The 22268-nt window shown below is 41.4% G+C and overlaps 2 protein-coding genes across 3 annotated transcripts in view; one reads left to right on the top strand and one right to left on the bottom strand.

Moving 5' to 3' along the window:
- Positions 1-3452, top strand: part of Mcmbp (minichromosome maintenance complex binding protein) — a 42228-nt gene extending 38776 nt beyond the window's left edge. For both annotated transcript variants that reach the window (XM_031388492.1, XM_031388494.1), the window contains exons 15-16: positions 1922-2010; positions 2657-3452. In XM_031388492.1, coding sequence (XP_031244352.1) covers positions 1922-2010; positions 2657-2783 — 216 coding nt within the window. In that variant the 3' untranslated portion in view covers positions 2784-3452. The remainder of the gene's footprint in view (positions 1-1921; positions 2011-2656) is intronic.
- A 1604-nt stretch (positions 3453-5056) lies between these two features.
- Inpp5f (inositol polyphosphate-5-phosphatase F) overlaps positions 5057-22268 on the bottom strand; it is an 85535-nt gene continuing 68323 nt past the window's right edge. The window contains exons 13-20 of the mRNA XM_031388491.1: positions 21394-21522; positions 18944-19061; positions 16378-16576; positions 10653-10724; positions 9515-9588; positions 8940-9068; positions 7560-7647; positions 5057-7141 (exon numbers count right to left, since the gene is read on the bottom strand). Of these exons, the coding sequence (XP_031244351.1) occupies positions 5995-7141; positions 7560-7647; positions 8940-9068; positions 9515-9588; positions 10653-10724; positions 16378-16576; positions 18944-19061; positions 21394-21522 (1956 nt within the window). The 3' untranslated portion in view covers positions 5057-5994. The remainder of the gene's footprint in view (positions 7142-7559; positions 7648-8939; positions 9069-9514; positions 9589-10652; positions 10725-16377; positions 16577-18943; positions 19062-21393; positions 21523-22268) is intronic.

The following is a 22268-nucleotide window of genomic DNA, read 5'->3' as shown; positions in this document are numbered from 1 at the left end:
TCTCTCTCTCTCTCTCTCTCTCTCTCTTTTTCCAGACATGATCCCACTGTGTAGACCAGGCTGGCCTCAAAGTTGGAGAGATCTGCTACCTCTGCCTCCTAAGTGCTGGGGATTAAAGCTCTTTGCTATTCCACTGTCTGTTCCCTGGGTGTTGTGCTTTTTTCCATTCTGTCAGCAGCAGCTGCTCCTTAAGAACATTCCTCTAAAACCCAGAGGAGTTGTCAGTCCGAGTTTCTATTGTCTGTCCTACTGCAGTTTGCTGTGCTTCTTAATGTGTGCATTATTCTGGTCAAGTCTTTAGCACCCTGTTGAAGGAATTTTTAATCCCAATCAAGGGTTTCTACCTGGCCTTAATCATTTAGTTCCCAATAGAAGTCTCATACAACCCTTATATTTAGAATATGCCTTAAACACAAGAGCTGGGCCTCTATGTCATTAGAATCTACTTTGTATCGATAACCCCATGTTATTACTTACTATGTTTCATCTGGGTTGCTCTTAACATCAATTCAATTGGCCAGCCTTTAGAGCTATGTTTCATGACTCACCTAACCTATGGCAGCTTCTCCTCCATTCACCTTCTTCTCTCCCTCCTGGTTCTCCTCCAGCCTCCCACTCCCTAGGCCCGGGGAACCTTAAAACCTGCCGGTGCCTCTTTTGCCCATATATTGGTTGTAGGCATCTTTATTCAGAAATAACTTGAGGTCAAGGTCACATAGTCACTTGGGTCTGTGTGGGCATGGACTCTAGAGCAACCAGATCTTAAGGAACCAGTATTAGCATTAGAATACAAACTGTGTCAATCCACCACAGCAGCCTTCAAGTTTTCAGGGGCCATTGTTCTTGGTTCTCTGTCTTTTTTTAGTTCTTTCCTGCTGCTTTCTCTCCCACTGGCCCTCATTACACTTATGTCAGTACATTTGATGGGGAGCTGCGGATCTTTGAAGCTTTGGTCATTTTCCCTTATTTTTCTTTCTGCTTCAGTCTAAAAGGCCTTTGTTCACCTATCTTGAAGTTTGATTAATTTTTGTGCCTGCTCAAATCTTCTACAATTATTGCTGTTAATTGCCTTATTTTTTATTTATAGAATTTCCTGTTTGCTTCTTTTTCAACATTATTTTCTTATTGATGTTCTCTGCTTGGTGAGGCACTGTTCACATACTCTTCTTTAGTTCTTTATACTTTAGTTCTTTATACAATAGTCACCCCTTTCCAAAAGTGATGCATGCTCAAGCCCCAGGAGGTGCTTGTAACTGAAACTAGTACCTGGTCTCACATGCACTATGTAAAGGAAACATCCTGGAGCTTAATTTATATAGCAAGATATTAGTGGTAACAACAGAAGAACAGCTATAACAGGCTTCAAGTTAGATTAGGAAAGGTAGCCTTGCAGATCAGAGCAGCCATGCAGGAACTCCAGCCCTGCCTAGAGGACCTCACCTGAGGGGGATAGAGTGTGAAAACAAGCTCAGATGTCACAGGCTCAATCAACACTTTTACCACTGCTTTCTTGCATAAATGGTACCAAGTTACTGGAAGTTTCCATGGTTTTGACAGAGCTGAGTTCAGCCATTGTACTGTGCTGTATTGGACCCAGGCAGCCCGTATCTGCCGTACTTCTCCCTCAGCATCCTCAGTGCTGGCCTTGCAGGTGTGCACTATCACACTGTAGCAGATGCTGGCTTCTGTGCTTGTTTGGCTTTCTCAACGGGGCTAAGCTGAATGTAGAATGCTTCCCGTGCTGCATTTCGTAATGGGGCTTAAGTTTTTACCTATCTTGCCACCATTTGTCTACCATTATTTTCACCTCAATCAAGGACCATGTTTCTTTTTCTCTATAAAAAATAAGGAAATTGTTTTGAAATGCACTTAAAAGGTTTTGAAGGAATACTTTTACAAGTGTATTACTCTTTTGATATAGGCAGTTGAAGATGATTTTGTGGAAATGCGTAAAAATGACCCTCAGAGTATCACGGCTGATGATCTCCACCAGCTGCTTGTGGTGGCTCGGTAAGTGTGCTCCAGCTCAGCTTTGCTGTTGGCTGTGTGCACTTCTGATTTAGTCAGCAGGATCTGAGGCAGAATTCTAAAAACAAAGGAACTTTGCCTTTCAAAGACATCTAGGGCTGAACAGATGGACGAAGCTTTTGTTTGAAAATTGAAGCTCAGACCCTGCTTTAAATTTGGGTATGTGTGGCCACAGCCACAAAAAATCCACCTCAAGCTCAACCAAGAAGGAAGAAAGTGGTTGAGGAAGATTCCTAATGTCAGGCTTAGTCCACCATAAAGACAGATATGAAAAGACCCACCCAATGGAAGTGCTTGTTGAGGATTCCTTAGCAGGACCTTAGCAATAGGATAGCCTTGCTGTCTAAGCTTGTAAGAGCCAGCCTCCCTCTAGTTCTGGCTCTTCGGGGACTTCTTTGTGAGGTCACACTTGGACTTTGCTTATGTGTACCAACCATACACTCTTGCCTCCTGATAGCTTTCAAAGCTTTCCTAGTTCTTTTTTTTTAAAAAAAGAGGTGGATGAGGTAGGGGAGTGAGAAAGAGAAGGGGGCACACACAGAGAGAGGAGAGGAAAGAGTGAGTGCTTTCCTAGTTCTTACATCTTCAAGCTAACTTTCCTAACTCTGGACAACTTTATTTAAACCAGATTTCTGTCTCTGAGCGCTGGTCAGACAACACTCTCAAGAGAAAGATGGCTCAGAGCAAAGCAGCTGGAGCACTCCAGAAAGAACAGGCTTCAGCAGCAGAAGAGCGTGAACGGGAACGAGCTTTAGAACTCTGAACTTGCAGAGAACGGCTAGCTACATACAGCCTCTGCTGTACAATCCAGAGTCCTTTATACCACATTGTTTTATAGATAATTTGTATCCAAAAAAAGTGACTTTTCCTGAGTCAAGTCTGGTGACACCTAAAGTTTATATGATTCTCTGTAAGGGCTTTTACCTTACTGGTTTTATGGAGTTTTGGAGTTTGTTTTATAATTAGTTATGATGTACAAAAATGTATTTGATATTAAAGGTTTAATAATGATAATGTTGCTGATCATACCATTTCCTTAGCCACAGCTCCATCTTAGGCCAGACTATGAAGTGCCAGCTTCCTCTGCAGAGCTATCTGAAGAGCTATGCTAATTCAGAACAGGTCTGAGTGAAGACACGTTCAGGATGTGACTTCTCTAGTGTCATTTTCTACACATTTGCCACAGAAGCAGTTTCCCACATCCCAGCTGTGCCAGTCGGCTCTGAGAACTGGGCTTTCCCATGGTGGTGGTTCCCGGCTTTCAGATTTCACAGACTAGTAATGCCTCTCTGGGGTAGGGGTGCCAAGTGATTTTGCCAAGTCAAAGACGAACAAAACACACTGTGATCACTGTCTTGTTTTCATAAAGGACATTCTCAGAGCATGAGCATCTTTTAATGGAATAAATGCAGCTTTGTGAAGATCACCATTGTCCTTAACTTTTCTCATCTCCTACATCTGTCATCTGCAACTATCATTTTATGGGACCGAAGGGAATATTGGAATCTTGTCCAAACATGAAAAAAATGCTACTTAAATAGTAAGGTTTGGCGGGGGAGTAATCTTTTTTTGGTGCTGTGTATCAAACCCTGGCTTCTCGTACATGCTAGAGAAGTTTTGGCTCCAGTGAGCTACACCCACAGCCTGTACAGGGTGGGGACATTTTTCATTTTCCTCACTATTTAGCTGATTTGATAAATGTACTGGATTTTGAGCTTTTAATATAAGCAACACCATTTACTAGTGCAGTTAAAGGCCCATACAGTTATAGGTAGGTTTTCCTCCAGCCAATTCATTTTAATAAATTTTTTTTTTCTTTTTTTTTTTTTGGTTTCTCTATATATCCCTGGCGGTCCTGGAACTCACTCTGTAGACCAGGCTGGCCTCGAACTCAGAAATCCACCTGCCTCTGCCTCCCAAGATTAAAGGCGCATGCCACCACCGCCCAGCTGTTATGTGTATTTTCAAATGAACAAAAATGTTAGTACTTAAAATTTGCAAGTTACTATAGTATAATGGCGATTGTGACAAGAATCTTCACAAAAGCCAGAACCTCGCTGTTAATCTCATCTGCCGTGTGTATGAAGATGAATTCACTTGGAAACAGATGAATGCAATGGTCCCTTAATTTTTTTTTCCTGCTAACCAAGGAAACAGGGTAGGCCTTGATAAATCAAGGGATTTGCTTAATGAAAGGAAGTACAAACTACTAGTTAGTTGTTCAGCATTCTTTTCCTAACCGCAAATCTATTTTTATAAGTTAATGTAAATAATGTTCATACTAGAATTCTAACTGGTTTTCATTTTTATAACTGGTAGACAGATCTTTAAACTTCTGAAAATAAAGTGTTCACAGATTTTTGAAAATACATTTTCTTTGTTCTAGAACAAAGTTTTTAGTTTATCTTGTCAAACTGTACCAATATAAACTGTAATTTACCAAAGAGAAGTCATAATTTTGCTTGGTCTTACAGAAAAGTTCCTGTGAATAACCCTGTCCAGTAAGTAAAACTCCCAAATGACCAGTACTGTGAAATAGAAATACAGGATAACATCTCCTCAAGTTGAACTGGAAGAGACTCCCTCTCTCCCTTGCTACACACAGATGTTCACATTTGTAGCTCTGAGTCTGGACCAGCTATTAACCCTGACCAGGCATCTAGATCTCTTTGGAAATAACCATTGTTTTAACTTGTTGCACATCTCTTCATGGGTCATTTATCTTCCCATCTGATCTGGCTTAATACTTAACTACTCTGAACATGGGTCATTTATCTTCCCATCTGATCTGGCTTAATACTTAACTACTCTGAAGACCCTAAAGAAGAAAAGGGAAAAAACAAACTACAGCATTCAGTTTTTAATGTTTGGGATTTAAAATACATTTTTCATTTTTAAAATAGAAGAACACTTTAATTAAAAGTTCAAAACCAGTGTTTAGTTATAGCAAACTTACTATTTATGAATTCTTTGATTGAAAACCACTCTTACTATTAAATGCTATACAAGAAATTCTCATACACTGATGTTTTGAATTACAGTGGTACTTTAATAGTCACAAGACTTGACACTTCAAATAAATAACAAAGGCGGAATGCTTATCAGAGTTTTAACAGACATAATGTTAAACTGAGTCAGCTAACCAGAGTAAGGCTCTAAAGGATGCCAGAGACATTGATGCCTGCTAGAATATGCCCTACAACTTTCTTACTCTGGGTTACAGAAGAGGTTCTTGGTGGTTAGTTACCGCATAAAACCAGTTTAACCTGTACTTTAGCTATGTTTTCCATAGTTCTAGAACCTACAAGAGAGATGCTAAATGTCCCCCTTGAAAGAGTTCAAACGACTTTTCTAGAGATCCCTACAGTCAATAAACATGATCTTATGTTCCTGCAGCAAGTTATTTTATGACAGGCAAGCCCATATTTAAGAATTTGGGAGAAAAAAGGAGAATATGGGATTGGGGTCAAATGAAAATACATTTTCACCATTGTTAATTCTCAACTTCAGAGAATGGTTAAGCCACAAGACTTTTTTAATTTAGATACTAATGCACACTAGTATCACTAAAATCTAAATGCATAATTTCCTTTATAGAAGCAGTATAGAGGAATGAACTGATGATAGAGCAGAAAAATGCTAACTCCGTAAATGACTGTCCACACTATATCTGCTTCAGAGTGTCTCCCCCCAGACACCAGCTTGGTTTCTTTTCTACTCCTTCCCAAGTGAGATGCACAAACCACTCTAGTGTGTTTGCTACTCTGGTCCGTAATCCAGGATGACTGCTTGTAGTCTTGGTTTACATATCTGGAAATTTGCTAAGGTTTAGACTCCTTGTAAACAATTGCCAATAAACATAATTAGAATTTGAAATCCCTAAACTCAGTACAGGTTAAAATAGCCTGATAGGTGAAAACTTCATTTTGAATTTTTAAATAAAAGCCAAAGGATTGTGACTAAAATCTAAATCTGAATTATCCGTGTCTGGCATTGTGTAAACATATTTTTAAGTTCATTTTGTTGAATTTCATTAACCACTTCAGGTTCTGCTGGACTCTTTTGAACTTTGGCAACTGCTAAGTTTATCCCATGAGTTAGCCCAGCTTGGGTAATATTAGCAACTTGGACCATGGAGCTGCGGATCTTTGCAAAGGGAGAGACTGCTCTGCTGCTGCTTCCCTCTGAAGAAGGAGTTGCACAAAGCCCTGCCTCAAGTTCCAGAAGGCTGGACCCGGAGCTGGGCGTCTTCTGAGATACCACTGAATGCACAGGTTCAACTGATAAGAACTGTGGGCCTGCCGCAGAACAGGAGACATTTAACTGGGAGGGTCGAGAAGGCGTCTGCTCCACTGACTCTGGCTGGGTTTTTTCATTAGAAACACAGTTCATTTTGTGATATCCATCCTCACTATTCTGAGATGCAGACCTGATCTCTGACAGCTCATTCATTTTATTCTGTGCATCCTGCACAAATCTCTGGCAGTAAACATCCATGGGCTTTGCAAAGCCAGTCAATATGCGTATGTTGTCAACAGAAGGGCTTTTCTTCAAGGGAGACTCCAGGTCTTTTCCAAGCTCACTTCCATGACCAACGGTAGCTTCTGAGGGAGCACGAGTGCTGATGTCAGTGCTGCTGGCAGACTGGGACCGACTGCCTAGTCGAGGTGCTGAAGCAATAATCCCACAGCTCGGGAGAATGTAATCTATTGGCCCCACACTCTCTGAAGAATTGGCTAGCTGCTTGTCTTCCTCTGACTTAGAATTTGTAAGGAATTCATCAGAGTGGTATGAGTCATCTGAAGAAATGTCCCCATCAGACTCCCTCTGGACCTTATTATCCATCACTCCTGGGTTTTCCATGGTCTCAAGACTACTATCTGACTTCCAAAGATTGACTTTTAAGTTTGGTTTTAGAAAGTTAACTTTCATTTCAGGCTTTGTAAAGTTTCCTAATTTTCGTAGGTTGCCAATGTTCACGTTGGATTTGGTCTGCTTTACTTTTTGATTTAGAGATGAAAATTTGCTCATTAAAAAGCTTTTCCCCTGGGCCAGAGAGCCTTGGTTTTGAGATCTGATACCAATGATGTCTTCATGAGGCTTACTGCTTTTCCTGTAAGTTGGAAAAGAAAAAAGTTAATTCCTCATGGAATCTAAAATACTAGAAGTGGAGTACTGCTAACTGATAAATCCAAATAACTGGAGTCGACACTAAAACTCCACCATCCAAAAGGTGTTGGACGGTGGATATTGTTTTCAGTTGACAAGATAACCGAAACTTTCTAGCAGCTACCAAAAAAAGGTGGAACTAAAAAGTTTTACTTACATACAAAATACCACACCTCAATACAGATACATAAAAATATTTGTATCTTGGGTTTTTTCTCTTTTCCTTGTACCAGGTCTGCACAGTGGTCAGTATGCAGTCATGTGGTTACATTTCAAAGGCCAGAGCCTCAGATGGCATGAGGCTGCCATTCTGAGCACAAGGCAAATGCATGCTGACCGCTATCTTCACTCTTGATACTGACCTCTCAAGTTTCTTCTCAATTATGGGAACATCCAGTCCCATGGCTTGCTTGGTGATCTGCAACATCTCTGCAATGCACTGAAGAGTATCTGAAATTCAAACACAGTTCTTACCAGTTGCCCCAGACACTAGCACGTACAGCCTGAAGTTAACTTGTCGCCAGATTTAAGTACTAGTTTAATGCTTACAACTTACAGAAAACTTTCTTGCTCACTATCCTCCATATGTTCTAGATGATGCCTTTTTTTTTAAAGATAAAGTATTTGTTATATTTGGCTCTGCCTTCTCACACCTAATGCTAAAAACAGAGGCCATGTACTTGGACAAAAGCAAATAAGCATGAAGTTCTACCTCACTTATAATTCCAGGGTGGAACTAGAGCAGAAAACAAATTGTACATTTTACACTTAAATCACAAACAATGCAGAGTAAAGCACTGTTTGGCGTTTTTACTCAAAGCTAACTGGACCATATAAAATGGCCCCATGCTCCAAGAGGGGCTAGGTCTAGCTGAAGTCACCTGCCTGCTGAACAGAGATGTCCACAGCAGCTTTAACTCTTTTGAGTTTGATTTGTTCCATCTTCAATCTGAGGTTCAAAAGTGCTCGGGCATTAATCATGGTACATGAGGCTCAGTTATATTTTGGAAATATTTGGGATGTGAATTAATAATAAACCTTGCCACAGTCTCTCCAGACTTCTTTGCCAATTAAAACAAATGAGACTCCAAGCAGAGGTAGGTATGAGGTAAGGAAGGGTCATCTTGAAGCACATAAGGGGCAGCTATAGGATGATCCCTGTTTACTGTGGATGCAAGTGCCTGAAGAACAGCCACTTTATCCCATGTTTTCTTTTTTGGAATGACTATTTCTTCAATCCCTGTTGTATCTGTTCCTTCAACCTTTGGGAGGGATTCACTTCCAGGATAAAATCTGCAACAGAGCTTTGGTTCACACCCACCCACCCATCCCGCTGAGTGGCACGCAGTTAAGGCAAGCCCGCTGCTTAAGGGCAAACAGCATGCTGCTGCTGCCACCATCATCTTTGGACTCTTCGCAGAGCATGTTAGATGATGACTTTTTTAACAGACAAGAGCAAAAGAGCTAATGAACAGCAAGTAAACATCTTAGAACTCAGAGATCTAAGTAAGCACTGTGCTAGGCACAGGGGCAACACCCAGGGAAAAGTGGTAGTAAGTGCTGCCTCTGGAAGCAGGTGAGAAACACCCATCAAATAGGAGCAGAGATCTCAAATCCCAGCTACTCCTGAGCCACCTTTCTAGAAACCAGTTGTTCTACAGTGTCCCATGCAGTGGACTTGTAATAAGAAAAAAGCTATCAGTAGATTATCTCTGAAAATGTCACCATTTGCTCTTCCTTACCTTTCCCATCTTCTTCAGGACTCCGTGGTACAGCTCTCAGCGTGTGGAAGTAACCGCTTGCTTCTTTACACCTGTAGTGCAGCCGCATGCAGGAGAACTTTGGTTTGCCGAAAAGAGTAGGCTCAGGACCTAACACAAATGAGTGTGTTTAAAGTTGTTTTCTACTTAACACTCTCTTCCTTTACTTCAAAAACACATAGTATCTTTTAACTGTGAGCATATTTCTATTCATAATTTAAACAAGGTATAAACTTATGGCCATTTATAAAAACATTTTCATAGTGTGTTAATCTTGGGTTTCACTATGACACTTCATGCATGTGCATGTCCTAACCATGACAAGGCATCCCTGTCTTATGCCCGCTGTTCTATCATGAACATAGGATTTTATGAGGCCATAAGAACACTTCTTCAGTTGTAATTGTTTAAACTTTTTGATCACTGGAGTTCTCAAGAGGCACAATGTGAAAGCAACCATACCCATTATTAGTCTCTAAAGAAGAGAAGGGAAGTCTGCCATCACAGATGGCTTGGAGCATCCTCTTTTGTGGGTTAGTTAATGTGCTAATATTTACCTATTTCTATTTTTTCCAGGTCTTCTAGGCTCAGTCGTTGATACTGGTTTACTTTATCAACTTCATCATCGTAACTAGAGAGAAGTACAACCAAGGTTAAAAGCATGTGTTTGGCTTTGGCTCCAAAGCTGAGGTATAATGATACAAGCAACCACATGCACTTAAAATAAAATCTTTACAGCATGCATTCCAGAGTGAAGTGAAACATAAAAGTATATATAAAATAAGAGGAAGAGCCCAGCATTTGGAGGCAGAGGCATGCAGATCCCTGTGAATTCCAGACCGGCCTGGTCTACAGAAGGAATTCCAGGCCAGCCAAGGCTACATAATAGAGAGACCCTGTCTCGGGGATGGGAGGGTGGGAGAGGAGAGCAACATAATTTAACAACTAATGGAGAATTTTACATACAAAAGGAAATCAGTTACAAGGAAAAATAATTTCAGTTTTATAAATAAAAAATAAAAACAAACCTAATTTAAATGAAGGCAATATACATTGGAATGCTTTAGCTAAGGAATATATAGCAGATGGGTCTGAGACCCCAAATCAAGGAAGAAAACTGTCATAACCTGTGCCAAAGGCATGTGAAATGACAGGATAATGACAGCTTAAGCCAAGCAAAAAGTAAAGGGAATATTTTACTCAGGAAATACATTAAGCCTGCAACCTGGATAGCTCATGGAACAAGCAGGCACTTCAGCTTTGGCAGTAGCACAGATAATTGCCTTTTTGGAGATGGCGCTAATAAACCACCAAAGTCACATAATTGATCATATGCTTGTAACCAAGGAGATGCTGAAAGTCGCATAATCATATGCTTGTAACCATGGCAACACTGACGTTCCGCACATGCGCACATACAAGCTGTGCATCTGCAGAGCTGAATCATTCAATGGCAAAAGCTGCAGGGAATTCAGTGTTGAACAATGGGAAAAATACAGTAAGACAAGCCATGATACATGGCCTCTATGATTAAAAAAAAGTGTGTAATGCCCAGATTTTGATGAATTCCAAGTAATAATAAGCTAAAACAGTAATAACTCAATTTTTGAAAGATTATTTAAAGGGCTCAATGAGATCTCATATAGCATGAAGACAAAAGAAGAAACTACAAGCTTTAAATCAATGGCAACTTACTAGGCCACATAGTAGGCAGAGTTAGAAAGCAGCAGGAGCACGTCCACATCTCTGTGAGCAGCGTCAGTGAGGCTGTGCAGATAAGGATGCCTGATAAATTATTTTTGTTCACATTTTTTTGCAAGCATATTCCTACTTACAAGAAAAGATTGCCCAGGGGAACAAATGAAAATGAAATGATAGTACTTCTGAAGTTAAATTTAATACAAAACAATCTATATCCATTTGGGGGGGGGAAACCTTAAAACACCTCTATCCACCCCAACCATTAGGAGGGAACAGATTTAAAAGTTATGAAGAGCCAGAACGAAAGGGACATCTGTCCCAGGCATGACCAGAAGGGGGCGCAGTCCTCAAAGGAAAAGAGATAATGTAAGGGGGGGAAAAAAAACGGTGAGAGAGTGGTGGCTACTGGGAAGAAGGAGAAACGTGACACACAGAAGGAGAAATCCTATGTTAACTCGCATCTGCCAATATTTAAAATAGCATACTCGACACAGGATATTTTTGTACTACTAGAAAACAGATATTCTGAAATAGTCTTAGATAAACTGTTGTGAACATGAAGGCAAGCCACACCCCACTTTTCTCACTATAGATTTCTCTTGGCTTTCAAGGAATGAGTAAGCACTGCCTTATGGCCATTTTGTCGCATTAACACCCCCTGACCCCCGCACCCACTGCGCTCCACACATACCCCACCACCACCACAACCACAACCAAAACAGATTAGAATAGAATTCAGGTGAATTATTAAACCATTTTAAACCAAGACTATACTAAAATGCACATCTTGAGATGCTTCTAAGGAAATGGCCAAGGATTAAAAGATACAAATAATCAACAAGCAGGCATAACCCAAATTCAAATGAAAATTTTAACTTAATTTCTAATCTGCTATAAGTAGCCTTTCTAGCCACATTGTTAAAAACTCCAAATTCTGACTGCTGATCTTTAGATTCTACCATAAGATTTTCCTGCCACAGGATCTCAAACTCATCTGCTTGCTCTTACTATTAGAAAAGCAGTAGCAAAAACAAACGAAAGACCAAGATGGGAAATATCAATTATAGATAGAACTTAAGGCACTAGCGAATTTGCCTGGGAATGAGGTCACTGTTAGACGGCACTGCTGAGGACTGTTTTTACCAAAGCCTGTACGTGGTTTTTTGCATCAGCACCACCTTGTTGCAGCCCAAATTCAACAGTTTTAATTTGAAATGATTTCCTCAGTTTTCACCTACACTCTAGACCTCAATGAATGAACAAAGCACCTAATAAAACACAGACTGATTCTGGCAGCCCGTATCTGAGTAAGAGAAGACCATAAATTCAGAGATCCTGGCGGCATAGCAGAAAATGACGCAAATTGATAAGATAAATGGAAGTTAGTTTATGCATGATACTTACTGCATTCTGAAAACTGCTGCTTGAGCCGAGCCACGCCACAAAAATTACATCACGACACAATTTTTACACACACACAAAAAAAATCTAATTACAGTGTCGCTTCCATCCTGTCTATTCTAGAGTTAGTATTTACATCAGTCAAAAACATTATGTCCTTATCTAAAAGCATTTGGCACGAAACAAGCGGCCGAGTGTTGTCGGCCTTTTTCCCCCGCCCACGCCATTTCTACTGCAGTCTTAGGTGCATTAAATAATGCCCCCCTGCCCATACACCCACCCCCTACCCTTTTAAAAAAGAAAAAGCACATTTGATACTAACAAGAAAAACAAAAAACAACAACAACAAAAACCCTTATTATAACCCCCCCCCACCCCCTGCATTGCAGCTCCTTGCTGCTGCCCTAATCATTTTTGTTTTCCCGCCACTGTGGCAAACCTTCCTTCCATACTATAAAAACAAAAATTGCCAAAACCACATGCAGCCCAACCACGGAGACAATGGTCACATAAAAAGCGCTGTCTTCCAGGGACATTAACATCAGGCTTTGGAAAAGAAGTAATTTACAGGAAAAATACAGCCCTACTGGTACTTTAACCATAAGTCCTGCAAAAAGGAGGAAAATCTTAAAAGTCCTGGCGAGAACATCATCGGACTTAGGCTCCGCAACATTGGCAGCTGGAGCGCGAGGCGCAGGGGACGGCTGCCGATGGGAGCGCAGCACCCTCGTTCTGCACCGCACCTCGCGCCTGCAGAGACTGGCACTGCGGACTCGCCTCCCGTCACGCCCACTTCCGCTGCTGCGGCAGGCTGCCACTGCGCATGCACATTGTATCCTGCGCATCCCGCGCCCTCCTTGGAGAATAAAGACCCCGGCCCATGGAGCTGTGGATGGGAGGGCTTCTGGCTTGCGCCTTTACCACGGCTTGATGGACAGAGGGTTGCCAAGCTGTTATCTTTGCCACGCTTCTACTTATTGCAACACACTACAGAGGATAGATGAACAGGGTAGAATCCACGTTTCTGCAGGTGCTCTGGGTCCTGTCCGCAGCTCTCCTAGTTCTGAGGAGGGCTGCTTCTAACCGGTGTCTGCCAGAGTGGACCGTGAAGCGCTGCGTTGCCGCACTGCGTCCCTACCGCGGCACAGCACGGTGCCGCGCTGGACAATTCCCAACGCCGCTTCTGGTCTCCCCTGCATAAGGCTCTTTCCAGATAGTTATATATTACCGATACTGCAGTGAATGCAGCAAACTCTGTTGCACTGCCGAAATAGTCCTTAGGATAGTGCATTACTGCAGTATTTTAAAAAACGCAAACACCACAATAGCATTGAGAATAAAACATCAAATGTTTATGTACAGACACCCATCTCTGCATTTGCACAGTCCTGCCTTACTCCCCAGTCCCTAGTCCTAGCCCTAGTCTTTTAAAAAAAAACAAGCAATTACGGCTCAAGGACAAAAAGACAAAAGCATTGGTGTTAGTAGCACCAGAAAAGGCACTTACCATGCAAGTCTGGAGACCTTTCACACGGGCACAGTCGTGTATGTACAGATACATAGATACATACACACACACACACACATACACACGCGCGTACAACACATTATTATTATTATTATCATCATCATCATCATCATCATCATCATTATTATTATTATTATTATTATTATTATTATTGTGGTTGTGGTTGCATTGTTGGTGGCGTCACTAAGTAACAAATTCCCTAGGAAAATCAGACTGGTCTCAAAACCACTTAGACCTGCCTGCCTCTGTATTTCAATACTGGGATTAAAGATTATGCCAGCACATCTGCCCTAAATACATTTTTTAAAAACAAAAGCTATCGAACTAAATTGGGTGGTGGAGGCACACAACTTTAATCCCAGCACAGAAGAAACAGAGACAGGTGGATCTCTGGGAGTCTGAGTCTAGTCTATAGACTGAGTTACAGGACAGCCAGGGCTATACAAAGAAACCCTATGTCAACCCACCCCTATCAAAATTTTTTTATTTTAATTTTAGAAATCCATCAAGGAATGAAAAGTTGAGGCAGGCACATGGTGACTGCATAAACCTCCAAGCCCAATGGCATACAGCCACTCCCAGAGCTACCTTGTCCTCCACCAGGTACACAGCAGTTCTGGATCTGGATATGCATCCAATTAGGAAACATACAATGATTCTAAGGAAAACTCAAATGTCTACAGCATGTTTCTCATGGAGAAGAAGGGGGAAACACATAGACACACCCTTAGAGAAGAAAGAAAACTACCAGTGGCACATTTAATGAAACTGCAGCATCTGGGGAAGACATCACAAGGCAGATGACAAGAATTACTAAGAGACATAGAAAAGCTTGTTTAATAAGATGGTGGCAACTAAACCCTCAGATTGGTATCTGCACAGAGAGTGATCCACCAGAATAAGATGTGAAGGTGTTAATGGCCTGCTATCTGAGAAAGTGCCACCTCAGAAGAACAGGCAGAAGAAAGCACTGGGAACTGTGGTGGACTCCCTCCTAAGCCTTCAAAGAAGTTCTTACACCTCCCATAAAAACAGGAAATCAAACAGCAGAGGGGTGGGTTTTCTATAGCTCAAGTGGCAGAGTATCTGCCTGAAAGCTTTAAACCATGGGCTTGCTTGTGTATGCCTATAATCTTAGCACCTGGGAAATAGGAGCCAGGAGGGTCAGAAAGCCAGTCTCTACTATAAAGTGAGTTTGAAGCCAGTCTGGGATACATAAGATACTATCTCCAAAAAAAAAAAAAAAAAAAAAAAAAAAAAGGCAAGCACTCAACCTACTCAAGCCTAAATGTGATCAAGAAGCTCCTTGGCTCTAAACTATCAGGTCTCTTTCTTCCCCATCAGTCCTTCCATCCCAAAGCCTCAAAGAAAACAGTTTCTAACAATGGTAACAGACAGGGAAAAAGGCTGGAAAATGGCAAACACCTCAACCACTTACTAAATGCAACCTGTCTAACATGGCCAACCTAGCAGAGAGCCTTCTGGGGTCTGAGTGGAGAATGTCAAGCCTTGGCAGCCCTGGGTGTCACAGAGGAGCAGACCATATATCTGTTCCAGAAGCCTGCAGCTCCAATTCTCTGCCTTTAGACAGCCCTTTTGTGCCAGGTACAAATGGCATTCCCCAAAGTGCCTCTATGGACCAGAGGCAGAATTGGCACCAAAAAGCTGACAAACACACCCAGTCTGGCTTACACTAACGTCCTAGAGGAAAGAGAGAAACAGTAGGAGCTCTGGCCAGTGAAACAGCAAATGCATACTCCCATAACCACTTTTGGTGACTGACCACCCAAGGAAGAATATTCGTTTTTTTGTTTTTCAAGACTGTGTAGCCCTGGCTGTCCTGGAACTCACTCTATAGACCAGGCTGGCCTCGAACTCAGAAATCTGCCTGCCTCTGCCTCCCAAGTGCTGGGATTAAAGGTATGCACCATCACTGCCTGGCCTCCAAGGAAGAAAAGACACACAATTATTATCAGGAAGAGAAGTGAATCTAATAATGAACTAGAGACTAGCCAGGACACCTAACCCAAGGCCTACTCCTGAAGATGACCTAAGAGACAAGAAGAAATATAAAGTATATTTATGTCTGGTAACTGGTTCAGGAAAATGAATGTGAAACAATATAAGCTTGTTTAAGAAACCACCAGGGTTGGCAAGATGGCTTAGTAGGTGAGAGCACTGACTGCTCTTCCAAAGGTCCTGAGTTCAAATCCCAGCAACCACATGGTGGGTCACAACCACCCGTAATGAGATCCGGTGCCCTCTTCTGGAGTGTCTGAAGACAGCTACAGTGTACTTATTTATAATAAATAAATCTTTGGGCTGGAGCAAGCAGGGACTGATCAAGAGGGACTGACCGGAGCAAGCAGAGGTCCTAAATTCAATTCCCAACAACCACATGAAAGCTCATAACCATCTGTACAGGTACAGTATATTCATATACATAAAATAAATAAAAATCTTTTTAAAAAAAGAAGCCACCAAAGGCTAGGATATGGGCATCTTCCTGCCTCACCCTCTAATGTGCTGGGATTACAAGTGTGAGTTACTATTCCAGGCATGAATTGTTTTTTAAATCAAGTATCATATTTAAGCATTTCTTTTCATGGCTGACATGCTTTTTCAAGCACCCCTTAACTACATACCGAATGTGAGTGTGCCTTGCACTGAAACTGCCATGTGTGATGCAATCAGGCCCACACATTATGGACGAGAAAGAGCCAGTGTTAATAGTGTTATCGTATTAACTTGGAACATGAAGCGGGCTGAATCCTAACTACCCTTGCTCACCTGGGGTCGCAGTCGATGAGGGCCCAGCCCCCGTGGAACTTCTCATCACCTGGCAGCAGCAACTGCATATAACTCTGTAAGAGCTGGCTGATGAGCTCCTGGTGGCTTCTCTGGTTCTCCTTTTGCAAAGCTTCATGCTCCTTCTCCTTGGTAAATATGGAATAAAGATCTTCTGTCACTGGAATGCCTTGCATCAAATCTAGGGTAGAGAGTGTTAACACTGTCATCATCTTATCTTTTGAAAACAGAGACTCTGAGACCTAAAACAACAGAGCTCATCTGATAAAGCAGAAGCTAAAATCTCTTCCCCCTTAAAGCAGGCTCAAGTTTTTAGACTGGAAAAAAACAAATCAGATGTCATCAAAATTACAAACTCTTGGGAAGTGTTTCTGGAAACATTTCATGGGTGAAGAGACTTGGTTTTCCCTGGTTTCATGTGTGTCGTCCCTAGAGCTTGGTGACCATTCACCATGGTATCAGCCACTTCTTACTCTGTAGTATGTGCAGCACTGTGTGCTTTTCTCACAGTCTCTCTCTTATTTCTTTCTTTATTTCTCTCCAGCCCCTGCCTGTGAGGACAAATATTTGAAGATGGACCGCATCTCGGATGTGCACTTTATACTGTATACTTGGGTGATGCATTCTGACTGGCCACAGTTAGCCATAATAAACAGATAGTGTTCTGGGTAACAGCAAGCATAACCCCCCAGGCACAGGCCAGGTGGATAGACAATTGCATAGAGAGCATGTGGGACTAAGGAAGATGAAGCTTCGCCTGAGAGCAGCCCACCCTCTGCTTACACATCCTGCAAAGGAGAGTGTTGCTCATGAGGCTGCAGGTGAGGCCAACAGTCTGCATGGACCTGATGCAGATTCTAGGGTGGACCTGGTGATGAAGGAACTGGCCTTCTGGGTCTCATGAGAAGCCAGCTGGATTGATGAAGTCATGCACATCACCCCATCCTCAGTGGAAGATACTGCCCACCTGTCCAGGCTGGCTCCTGCCTGCTTGGAGTGCATCTTTAGTTAATATAGATTCAATGGAACTAGGGGAAAAGCTCAATGCAAGAGATCTTAAAATGAATCCAAAGTTATGTGTATGCCATTTTTTTAATGAAATTTGAGTTTTTCAGATAAAAGAACAAACTGCATTTCAAAATTCATTATCAAGAAAGTGAAAAACTACAAACCCATGAGAATATTTACAACTGTTCATCTTGGGGGAGGGGGGTCGCATACTTAATACACAAAGAACTCCTAACAGCTCCGCAATACAAAGTATATCCAATTTTAAAACAAGCAAAAATGTTAAAAGATGAGCTAACTTTCTCCCTATGAGGTATGCAGCTAAAGCTGTAACAAACCATTATGGGTCCACTCCTTAGGAAGGCATCTTAGACATTGAAATCTGAGGCAGCTTAAGGGAAAAAGATTGTTCACAGACTTACTGAGCTTCTACTGCTGCTGGCCTCGCCCTCAAGCCTGAGGAGATCAAGATGATCAGATAGCTGAACTGAGACAGGCTCAGAACCCAGGTTCTCAGTGACATAATTAAATAGGTACATTAGCCAGTGGAAGCAAGTCATCTTTCTTCCCTTTGAATATACCACTAAAATCTAAATCTCAGCCAGGTGTGGTGCACACCTTCAGTCCTAGAACTCAAGAGACAGAAAGGTTGGTCTCTGAGTCTGAGATCAGCCTAGCCTATGTAGCCAGTTCCAGGTCAGCCAGCAATATAGGGTTGAGATCCTGTTTTAAAACATCCAAGACTCTACTTACACTATGTACTTCTTATTTCTGACAAATGAATCAAACCTTGTTTTATTTATGGAGATTAAACCCAGGGCCTCACATTCGCTAGGTAAGTACTCCAAAACTGAACTACAACCCAGTTCTGAATGTACCTCCTTACATTAGATTTCTCCAATTCCTACCTAGAATGTGGCTAGGGTTATTTTACATGTGCAAAAATAATCAGGTGAAAGAAACAGATCTTTAAAAATATTCTTAGGGACCACAGATGATCTATGTCATATTTGTTTCTAATCTAGAACATTCTACTTTCACTTTAATCCTGTAAAATAACTTTTTCCTGAAAATTAAATAAACATGTTAATATAGGAATTTTATGGGCAATCTACCATTCTGCTTCCTTTTCTAAAAATTAGTGAGTTGGTTAGGATAATCAGTAATTCCTGCTAAATCATGATTACAGAAAAGAATGGTGTTATTTATATGATAAATGACCAACAGGAGAAGAAAATCCTATAATTACATGGCTTGAGCAACCAGAGAACAAATGAGCATGCTGAGGTTGGGTACTGCATCCCACACACTCACAGCCTCAATCCTGCTTTTCAATTACTTGAGTAACAACTGACTAATACATATGTAATTATATGTTCCTTTGTTGCTCCAGCCAAAAACATTTGTCAAATCCCAAGCTTGTGAAGATTTGAATTTGATATATTAGAAACACAAGTAATTACAAAACATGATAAATGCAAGAAGCAGAATTCTGTAAAACATCATTCACAGAAGAAGGAGCGGCACTCCTGTTCCTTACCTATGACAGCTTGCCTATAAGCATCCTTGAACCGACTGAGGTAGTACCTATTGGCCGAGTTAACTCCATCTTTCATAACTCCTGCCAATTTCCTTTCTCCTGTTCTTGTAAAGTCACCCTATCAAAGAAAAGTAATTGTGGAAATTTATTCAAATGTAAGAATGTTCTCAAAATTCATTTGGGACTTTGAATTCAAGACAAGAACTCCACAGGCTTCCAAATTATAAATTTAAAAGGTCCTAAGTACTGTAGTTAAATAAAATATGTACTAGTATTTGACTCTGATCTAAGCTTGCCAAATAGTTATATGTAATATTTATTCATGCCATCAAGCCTTCAGCTAGATAACCCATTAGGACAAAGCTATTCCTAGCAACTTGTAGAATTTCTGGAATTTCTAAGGCCAAACCAATTATATAACAAATACCAAAAAGATAGAAAATATTTTTCAGGGCTCATATTCAGGGTATAATATTTAAAACAAAAAACTGAGGGGACAGGAAAGGATTTGAGACAGTCACATGTAACCTAGACTGGCCTTACTCCGAAGCCACGAATGACCTTGAACTCTCAATCTTCCTGCCTCCACATCCCAAGAGTTAGGATTACAGTCATGCACCACCACAGCTTTCAAACGCTCCCCACCATCATGATGACAATAGACAATAGACATCTGAAACTATCAGCCAGCCCCCAATAAATACTTCCTTTTATAAGAGTTGCCTATGATCATGGTGTTGTTTCTTCACAGCAAGTTTTAGGACACAGGCTTGTTAGAAACTAAACCCAGAAAATTTAGGAAAAACATTGCCAACAAGCTAGACACTTTCAAAGAGTCTTAATTCAGCAACATATACAGATAGAAAAGCATGCATGTGGACTCCAGAGAATTCTAACTCAGGGGAAGAAAATGAGATAGTGTTTGGATAAGGATTTATAGAGTTTACTTTCCTTAATTATTTTTTTAAAAAAAAAAAAATGTTTTTGAGCCAGGCGGTAGTGGTACACACCTTTAATTCCAGCATTCAGGAGGCAGAGTCAGGCAGATCTCTTGAGTTTGAGGCCAGCCTGGTCTACAGTGAGTTCCAGGACTGGTAGGGCTACACGGAGACACCCTGTCTCAAAAAGACAAAAGAAAATTTTTGTGGGGCTGGGAAGATGGCTCAGTCATTAAGAGGACAGGCTGCTCTTGCAGAGGGCCTGGGTTCAGTTTGCAACAGCTACATCACGTGGCTCACACGTGCCTGTAACTCTAGTGCCAGCGGATCTGACATTCCTTGGCTTCCTCAGGTACCGAAATATATGTGAGTCACATAAACTCACAGAGACACACAGACATACTCCAAGTCAGATGAGATAGCTCACACCGGTAATTCTAGCTGAGGGTGTACAGTACCAATATGGCCTACACAGAAGTCCTGTTGTAAAAGCAAAACACGGTTTTTATATTCATTCCTCAACCAAAACCTAGAGAAGCTGATGTCCTCTGAGCCCTCAGTCTCACTTATTTTGTTTGGTTTGGGTTTTGCTGGCAATCAGTTCCAGGCCTCACACATGCCAGGCAAGAGCTCCACCAACCAAGCTACACTTTATTAGAAGAGATATGGCCTCAGGTCAAATAGGATCTTGAAAGGAAATCGACGTAAACCTAATTTAAGCTGACTCAACCAATTCCTACTGCCCATAAAGAGTACCCATAAATTGAGAATTTGTTACCAGGGACTATATTTCCATCTAAGTTTCTATGAAGCTTTGTGAGCCCTTCAAAAAAAATTATAACAACAAAAAACTAATAAAGCATTCCTTCAACACACACTCAGTGTCAGGAAATAGGCCCAGCCCTGATAGCCTGTAACCATCTGTCCTAGGAGGCCTGGTATTTCCACTGAGCAACTGGTGGAACAGAGGATAAGTGACTGCCCAAGGTTATACTGAGTAAGAGGCAGGCTAAGAGTCAGACTCAGAGAAGACAAAAGTATCCCCAGACAGCTCAGGTCCTAGAGACGTGTTTTGTTTGTATACAGTTTTAAAATGGATGCTCAGCCAGGTAGGGTGGTGCACAGGGAGGCAGAAATAGGAGGAACTCTGTGAGTTTGAGGACAGCTAGGCCTACATAGTGAATTCTAAGACAGCCAAGGCTACATAGAAAGAGGAGACCCTGTCTCAAAATAAAATAAATGCACATAGAATTTCAGATTTCCAGAGTCCCTTGAACAGGTAGAAGATAAAAGCAACATGGGACCTCCTCAAAAAGAGCAGCCTTCTCCAGAGACAGAGCACTCCTGCTCAGGCCCACACAGGCCATCTTCACTTGACCTAGCCACAGACTCCTGTCCCAGCCAGCCAGCAGAGAGAAAGCATACATACATATGTATGTAAATAAAGTCAAAAACAAAGCTTGTTTTGAACCTCAGACAGAATGACCCACAATGCCTGATACAGATGGTTACCTTTAGAGCAGCCGTCCCAGCATACTGCCTGCTGATGGAGTCACCATTGTTAGCCCACATGATCTGGTAGGTCCGATTACATTTCACAGGTAGTGGCTGCTCTGGGGGCATCACACCTAGTTTTTTAAGCTAAAATAAACACATTAGTGGGTAAATAATATATGAGAAACCATAGTATGACCTGTGTACTAGAGAAAAAGAGGGGAAGCTGACCTAATTTAGGACCCTTATATAAAAGAAGTGGTTTTAGATTTTATTTAACTACAGGCTGAAAACCTGGGGAGGTCAGAGAACAAATTCCAGAAGTCACTTCTCTCCTTCCACCATGCGTGTCCCAGGATCAAATTCAGGTTTTCAGGCTTGGTGGCAAGTGCCCACTGAGCCATCCCAATGGTTCCCTCAGGCTTTTTTTTTTTTTTGACACAGCATATTGCTATGTAGTCAAGGCTTGCCTAGAGTTCTGGACCCTCTTGACTAGGGCTCAGGAGTGCTGAGAAGACAGAAGTATACGGGCATGCCCAGCTCAGACATGTTTTTAAAGATAAAGCACTGCCAGGTTTGGTGGCACACACCTTTAGTCCCATCACCCACAAGAGAGAGGCAGGTGGAGCTCTGTGAGTTCCAGGTCAGACAGGGATACATAATGAGCCGTTTCAAAAATGACTTTTTTTTTTCTTTTTTTTTTTTTTTTTTTTTTTTTTTTTTTTTTTTTTGGTTTTTTCAAGACTGGGTTTCTCTGTGTAGCCCTAGGATGAGGTGTAAAGACAGCATGGCCAGAATTTAAAGTACATCACTAACACTAACACTAACACTAACACAATTAAAGTAACAACTCATATAACACACTAATAGAGGGTTGTTTTTTTTTTTTTTTT

This window comes from Mastomys coucha, unplaced genomic scaffold, assembly GCF_008632895.1.
Source record: "Mastomys coucha isolate ucsf_1 unplaced genomic scaffold, UCSF_Mcou_1 pScaffold21, whole genome shotgun sequence".
Classification (NCBI taxonomy): Eukaryota; Metazoa; Chordata; class Mammalia; order Rodentia; family Muridae; genus Mastomys; species Mastomys coucha.
Note: the sequence above shows the minus strand (reverse complement) of the source record. Positions and strands in the feature narration are given on the sequence as shown.